Raw genomic sequence first — 8,739 nt, forward strand, 5'->3', positions numbered from 1 at the left:
GTATTTGTTTGTATTGTTGTAACTTAAAAACTACTGGGGTGATTTCAAAAATTCTTTCACTTTTAAAAAACTACGTTAACAGTATAACATGAGCTAACTTTTTTTCACACCGACGAAATCGCTAGCAACAGCAAGCTCTTTAATATTTGCCAGTGACTTCCCTGAATATTTGATGCGTAAACATTCTCTGCAAAAACGCTATCGTGTTTAGAAGCAATAAGATTTGTACATTAGATACACAACTAGTTCTAAGGACCAGTTCTCCTTTATGTTACGTCTCGTTTTGATTCAAGTTAATAGTAACAAAATTACACTTATATTAATGTAACGAAATACCACTTTGTTGTTAGTCGATATTATGAAGAGGGATTTGTATTTGTGTTATGAATGAACTTAAAAACTAGCCGATTGATTGCCATAAATGTTTCACCATTAGGAAGCCACATTATTCATCTTCATCAACTTGCCCTTATCCCTTATGGAGGGTCGGCACAATATGTGCTACTCTTCGATACATCTCTATCAGCCGTCATATCTGAATCCACTCCTTTCTTAAGCATATCCCTTTTCACACAATCCATCCATACTTTCTTCGGTCTTCCTCTTTCTTTTTAGCCACATTCATTCACATGAGGAAGCTACATTATTATGAGTAAATGTTATGTTTATTACTATTTTTAAATTCTGCTCGGACTGTCTTCAAGCTGGTTTTCAACAAGAGCACTTATGCAGTAAGTAATATGTTGAGATCGTTCTTGCAGCTTATGGCTTCTTTAAATATCTCGAAAAGGTAGCTTTTGACAAAACCATGACACAATACATTTATTGAATAGATTTAAACGATTCCAAAATCACTTTTTTTTTAACAATATACTAACACAATCTAGGGACCAATATGGTCAAAGATGTCGACCGATTTAAAAGCAATTTAAAATATAAAATTAACATAAATTAGTCCATAAAGAATAATTTTCAATATCAGATATCGCACAATTTAAGCACATTGGTCGTTTTCTTTGAAATGTATGCAGTAATGCCATTTGAATATAGACAAAAAGCGATAGTTGTAAACAGTTATTTATGTGTCCACTGTATTGCGACAGTGTTCCACAATACTGCAACAGCGCTCACGAGAATCGATTTGTGGACACTGTTCGATATTACATATAGATAAAGTAACTTCCGCATACTAAGAACCTTTTATTCCATTGTATTCCTGAGTATATACCTATATTATAATGAGGAAAGATTTGTATTTGTGTATATTTTTAAATGACTCAAAAACTACTGAGTCGATTAATAAACATGATTAAAAAGCTTCGTTATCTGAGCAACATAGGCTATATTTATTTCACGAGGACAAAGTCGCAATATCTAGTTAGAAATACAGGAGCATTATATAAATTCAAATATATATGTGAAGATAACTAACCCAGGGCCAGCGTGGTTAACTAAGACCTAGTTACCTAACTTAGGGCACGCTCCGAGTCCTTCAGTGGGTGCTTGATGAGCTGATAATCTTTTTCCATATTTTACTATACTTAGAAAATAACCTTCGATGTAAACCAATTTATTATTTTCAATAGTATCAGATATTTACTGATTTATAATTACAACAACAATCTATAGAAACATTGACCTTGTAACAGAATGGATCCGTCACTAATACGCGTAAATGATTCAAATTATATGACACGGAGAATGGCAATCTATAATTATGTGAAACAGCAAAGAATATAAAGTACTGAATATAGCTGAGCTAAAACTCTTTGCAATATATTTTTAATTCAATATTAAGGAATTTCTAAATAAACTATAGAAGTTATGTCTTTTGGAGAATAACAAGTTGATAGTGTTTAGTACCAATTTTTTAAAAACATACATTTGGACGAAAGGATAAAAATCAACTAAAGACAAATTCCAGCTAAAACTTTAAAAGCAAAATAAAGGTAGAAAAGCTAATCACGAAGTGTTCGTGACTGTCCTTCCGAATACAAAATTTACATCGGAAGCGGCCATTACTGCTTGCGAAAACTGAACAGAGCATTTTGTATTTAAAACCTAGTAATTTAGATAATTGTTTTAAAAACAATCGATTCTAAGTTTACGATAAGATTGTTAAAATAAGGGAGTACAAGGTACTGCTGAAAATTGTTTTATTTCATACTTAAATTTACTTTATTACTTGATATCTTATTTTGCCCTCCCCCACCTTCCTCGTGGTGTTTAGTAATTTTGACCGGAACTCCCCGATCTTCCTTGTTATTAAACTTTTGTTTATAACCTTTACTTTTTAAACGTTTTCATATTGTATGTTATTCAACACGTCTAGACAATAGTTTGGTAAATAATGAAATTATTCACGCGAATACGCATTACATTGGTTCGCCGCGTTTCGCTCGACCGCGCCATCTAACGAGATGCCATGACCGGTCGTATGCCGACTGATGTAATTAATATGCCGAATGAATTATTGGAATTCCGTGAACTGTAATGTCAGTGAAATGGTCTAATAATTCCTAATCGATAAAAACGTTTTGGATGATAGATTTCGGACAACACAATGTGAACAAGTGAATAGGTAATTAATTCTCGTATTAACATAGATAAAAGCGTGTGTACACGTGTGGTATTAAGAGCGAGCTATTGACAAAACTAACGCAGAACCGCTGTGCGATTGTCGATTGTTTCGCAGCCAATTGAACTGTTTAGTTGCACAATTAAAGCAGTATGGGCACCTCTATATAAGCTCATAGGAATCAAAGTGAGACTACAGTTGTGCGATATTTTAGTATCAGGTGTGTTCACGCTCTTACATAGAATCATTATAAAATTCAGATGTAGTACTCATTGTTTATGAAAAAACCACTTTTTAAATGTTTTTTCTAGATGTATCTGGGAATGGATACTATGCCACAAATATGATAAAAACGTGCTATAAAAGAAGCCTTACGGGGAATGAATGGACCCAAAAAGGAAATGAAACCCCATATCTTCCTGTTTTCAAAGAAGGCTTTGAATGCACGGATGTGTTTTTTTAGGTCACCCATAAACCGTCCTGACATCTTCCTGTTTCCGCTATTCGCTTCGGTGCTTACCATGTCTTTTGAAATTAAAAAAAGAACTTACTTCTATGAGAGTAAAATCTTAGGAAAGAAAAAATAACACATTAAATCTAATCTTTATTCATGTTAACTTTCGCCTGCGACGCCGTCCGCGTGATATTAAAAAACAAAAGTGAGTAGCCTATGTTATCTTCCAGACTGTCCTCTACCCCTATACCAAATTTCATCGAAATCCGTTCAGCCGTTTAGGCTTCAAACTCTAACAAACATCCATCCATCCATCTAAACTTTCACATTTAAAATATTATTATGATAAGGTAATGAAACTGATAAACTCGAAATTAAATACATTAAGCAAATGAATTATCGAGCATAGAACGTAACTTTTGATCACGGATAAAACATATTCTAAATAGCTAAGCGATCAAACTTATCTTAGTAGAAAGGTATATTTGACTAAAGCCGGTCCAGTTGCGTTAATTAGAGCAGGCTTACACAATGTCCCGACTACCGTAAAACAATACGTACAGTCACGGAAACCTGCAGTTTACACTTTACGAACCATCGCCTTAATCCTTGCGATAAGTAAATCCGTCTCTTCTTACAAAAAACAACAATTAGTTGGACAAACGGAATAATACTAAAAAGCAATTAGCCGCGTACGACCAACTTTTTTATCGTACAGACACATTTAAAAGCTGCGTCCTATAAGTTCTTGTACCATATATAATGCGGTCGTACCGTTTAAGTTTTTACACTGACAGATTCCTTGATTGTACCTTGTTGTATCTGTTATGTAAACCATTCGATGTTAGCCAGCGGTCTTCCTTGATCACCGTGGCTTGTTCGACCACTTTCCCGTGGCCTGTATCTAGCTCCAGTTGCCGGATATATCACTTGACTAACTACTCTATAGTAATTTGCCGTGATTTGCCCATTTTATATTGCGATTACGATCACAATGGTGAATACACGATATCGGAATGATATATTGAGCTTTTATAAGATCAAAGTAATGTCACCCTGACAAAAGCATAAAGTATATTCTAAAAGCTTCAGAAATTTTAATTGTTAAGTTGAGTTTATATTTAACTAGCTGTTGCTCGCGACTTCGCCCGCGTGAAATTAAAAAATATAGCCTATGTTAATTTTTAAAATCGGCCCAGTAGTTTTTGAGCTATTTCATACATACAAAAATACAAATCTTTCCTCTTTATAATATTATAGTATAGATTTAATCACGATACTATGATAAGATTACCTGTCTTGTCTTTTTTAATTTGATTTTTTATTATAACATTGGCTGCAAACGAGCAAGCAACCACCTGAAACCGCCAAAATGGCGAAGCGACCGCTGCCCATAAACATCCGCAATTGCAGATGCGTTGCCTACCCTAATACGACGGAGGAGGAGACGCACATAAAGAGGATATTTCCCCTTCGTATGCATCTCCACCACCGTCAAATCCATTTCCTCTTCCCAACTTCTTATAAGAAAAGGGTGGTAAAGAAAAGGGACTTAAATTAGGCATTTGATGTTATAAGCATCAATATTAGTATTAATTAAAGCAGAGAAAGTATAAGATTTAATTTCTTTTCTTGACCTTAACTTGACCTTAACCAATATGGACACCATAACACCCGAGTTTAGTTTGTTAATCAAAATTATAATAACTATGTCATTGTCAAATTCACATAATCACGGTCACGAGGAGTCCGGTTTTGTTACGAAACATGCATTTTTAATATCAAATTGTAATCAAAAATCATTATAACGTTCCGTTTATTCGAATGCCATGTGCATTATTGTTCAAAATTCTACACTTTATTTATGTTGCGATTAAAATCTTTAAATTACTGAGGTCGTAAACATTTTTGCATTTTTAATTTAATAAAAAAACTGGATGTGTCTAAACTGACTACTTTTTAAACTGATTATTATAAGGTATCTTTGTTGCTTTTATAGATGTCAGTAATGGACGTTTTTTGACTAATCGGATACATTCAAATGTCTTAAATAGCCTGGCGATAGGAAAGTAAATATTTGTTAAAATTGAGTTCCAAAATTAATTACATTACATTTCTTCCAGGCGTCTGATGGAGCGAGGTTCTTCAGCCCCCTGGATGCAGGTACTGCAGGACAGTATCGGTGAGGGGAGATTAAGCGGGGAGGCTCTACGAGACTACTTCCGTCCGCTCGAAGAATGGCTGCACAGCGAGAATCTGCGCACTGGAGAATATCTCGGTTGGAGTTACGATGGAGATTATTGTAAATTTAGGTATAGTACTTTTTAAATACTTATCGCTACCTTATTTAAATAAATCATACTTCATACTAATATTATAAATGCGAAAGTTTAGATGGGTGTTTGTTAGAGTTTCTAACCTAAACGGCTGAACGGATCTCAATGAAATTTGGTACAGATGTAGAGGATAATCTGGAAGAACACATATGCTACTTTTTTTAATTCCCCAGGGACGGAGTCGCGGGTGAAAGCTAGTTATTATCTAAATGTTATTGGAATTTAAAATAATTTTATTTATTTCGTATTCTTCCAGACTATCCTCTACATTTAAGCCATATTTCATCAAAATCCGGTCAGCCGTTAAGACTACAAACACACATCCATTCATTCATCCAACTAATTTTTCGCATTTATAATATTAAGTATGATTTTATTTATTTTACATAGTTATTTAACAATAACAAAGTATAATATAAAGATCATCAATGAATATTCAGAAGGTCAGATTGTCCCTATGCGCCGCTAGAGGTCGTCGCACAGAATTGACCTACACATCCGCTGAGCTTCCACAAGCACACTCAATCACAGACTTCGTACAACTATAATGAATCGTTGAACTTTACATTTTTCAACTAATAGTTATTTATCAACTTATGAAATTACTGCGTAATTTATAACTGAACAACTGAATGATTTTTGCTAGAAATATACTAAACTTGTATTTTTTTTACTAAATTTTCTATACAATTTCCAGTATCGAGACCGCAGGCCTTCAAGTCTATGGAGGGTTCTACAACGCGGCTGTCAGAAATTATGACGTCACAAGCTTCGTCACCTTACTTGTGACGTCATTCCTCGCTACAGTATACGGTGTTCGCACACGATAATCACGTCACTTGTAACTTAGACTGTAATTACATTACAAGTTAAAATATTTTAGGATACCACCAATATATATTCGGATAAAAATGTTATGTGTTATCACTTATGTTTTTTAATGCTGTCTTTTATGTTTGTTTTCTTATAATTTACTGTGATTTATGTTACGTTTCGTAACTTTGTTTTAGAGGTTGGTTTTAATAAAATGCTGTTAAAATTGTCTTAAAGATTTTAATTATTATTTTGTGTCATTTATCTTGTTTATTAATTTATACGTATATCTGTAATTTAATAATTATATGTATATTGTGTAAATATATTGATGTATCATATTATGTGTTTGCATACGTAATATAATAAATAAATTTTGAAAGTAAAGGTTTATGTTATTTTTCTTACTTTCTTCAATAATATAAAATAACCACAGTTTAGTCGTTACCTACAAATTACATAACGTTATATATAAAAGTTTTTAATTCACCCTTACTTGCTATAGTTAAATAATTTAGGTAAAGATTCATATCTATGGTGGAATTTAGAATTAACAACGCATGCGGGCATAACACAAATAGGGTTATTAAGTTCTATGAGAGTATTCATATTTAAACTAATACAGCTTTACAAATAAACGCGGTAAAAATTTAAACTTAGGAATAAACTGAGTATAAGCAAAATTTGTACTAATATATACTCAGTTTATTCCTAAGTTTAACTTTTTATCGTGATTTTTTGTAAGGCTGTGAAGGAATAGTTAAGTTATATAAATAATATTCACAGAATCTTTATCGACCAACAAAAATATCTGCAAAAACAATTACAATAAAAACCGCCATCTAGTAATGAACTTTGAAAACATCATATGACATTGTATTTAAAATAATTTAAAGAATTCATTCCAAAAACTCGCTAATGGTTTTAACTGGCTGTAACTAAAAGGTTACTTAATAAAAATATAAATAATACACTTTACAAATACAGGCAACGTATTTCTCGGTCAAATTATTTAGAAATAACGTTTTCAGAGGGACTCTCCCTTACTGAGAATGTCACAGTTACACTAGCCAGTAAACATCAAAGGCGCCGACAACTCCCGACTTTACGACGCCACTAAAGTAATAAACAACTGTTTTCCCTCTCATGTTTTAAACAGTTCATCTGCTAGCTATTTTAGAAAAAAAGGACTCCTTAACTTGTCTAAGTTCTATTTTAATAAAACTTAAGTAAAGAAGTAAATAAGATTTATAGAGCCTTTAAGAAGCCTTTATTTTCCTAAATATAATCTTATTTAATAATTCCTACATAAACTATTTTACTTACTTCATTGATTTACCGTAAGAGCCAGAATGATTAACTAATCTTTGCTGCCAATTTACCCTCTTATTTTACATAGAGCAATATCATAGGAAATATTATTTGCTAAATTTTATTAAAGGGATTCGATTTAAAGACAATTTTTCTTAGATTAAAACTGAAACTATACTTATTTTTACCAACTTAATTTGTAATATTTTTCATACCAGTAGAGTCGAATATATTTTTATTTTATTCAGGATCGTTTTAGGCCGCAATGGTCGAAATTGCTTAAGGAATGGATGCATTATATAACATAATATCCTGTTACCACAAGCTGTAGCTATAATATTGGCTTCATCTCCCCGACTGTGTCGTCTGCTTTTATTGAATTACAGTCCCTACATTACTACCCAATTTTACAACCTAAATTATACTCAACAGCGAATGTTTTAAGACTTGAAATAGCTTGAACAAGTTTTTAATAAAGTTGTTTTGTTCAAACCTCTCGTTTAAGATGACACCCTAGTACATTTTCTTAGTGTCCGAAGTAACTTAATTCTGGTTTCCTAGTATAACTTAAGTGCTATCAATTTAACTTGAAATTGAGACAACAAAGTTGTTTGTGTTATTTTTAAATGATATTTTACAAAAATCTAAAATGGATCAATTAAAAGGATGTAATGCAAAAAAAATAAATATCTACAACTTAAGTGGCTCCTTTGGACAACTTTATTCCCTTATGTAAGAAAATGGCTAATTCCAATTCTTGGCTGAATTAAATTAGCTACCAGACAGTCTTTTATCAGAAAAAACATGCGAAACTAGTGATCGAAAATAGTAGTGAGTAGTACTAGTGATCTAGGATGGAAAATATAACGTACATCTTTTCTGTCATATCGACATCCGTCCGGTTGTTGTCCCGTTTTTATTTACCCTATTTTACTCAACGACGAAGTAGCTTTGTAAAAACAACAAAAAAAAAATAAAATTTGTTCAATATCTTTTAGCCTATTCAATGCAATATTTATTTCCCCTTAATTTAGTATAGACAATATCCAAGTTTGTCCTGCCAAACAATTTAAATTTTATGTTGCAATTTCGTCCCACTTTACTATTAACTACGCAATTTCAACAACGAGGTTAACCAGTCTGCTGATGCATGATAAAACTGCATTTAATCGTAGACAAACATACTATTTCCTTTATGCTTCCCTATGTTTTTTATGCTTAGTTTTTTTTTATTCCTTCCAAAGCCA

General features: G+C 32.5%; 1 protein-coding gene across 1 annotated transcript in view; it reads left to right on the forward strand.

Annotated features, from left to right (window-relative positions):
* LOC106103673 (angiotensin-converting enzyme) overlaps positions 1 to 6,434 on the forward strand; it is a 102,998-nt gene extending 96,564 nt beyond the window's left edge. The window contains exons 11-12 of the mRNA XM_013283497.1: positions 5,156 to 5,344; positions 6,066 to 6,434. Of these exons, the coding sequence (XP_013138951.1) occupies positions 5,156 to 5,344; positions 6,066 to 6,198 (322 nt within the window). The 3' untranslated portion in view covers positions 6,199 to 6,434. The remainder of the gene's footprint in view (positions 1 to 5,155; positions 5,345 to 6,065) is intronic.
* Positions 6,435 to 8,739: the final 2,305 nt, after the last annotated feature.

This window comes from Papilio polytes, unplaced genomic scaffold (assembly GCF_000836215.1).
Source record: "Papilio polytes unplaced genomic scaffold, Ppol_1.0 DF823731.1, whole genome shotgun sequence".
Classification (NCBI taxonomy): Eukaryota; Metazoa; Arthropoda; class Insecta; order Lepidoptera; family Papilionidae; genus Papilio; species Papilio polytes.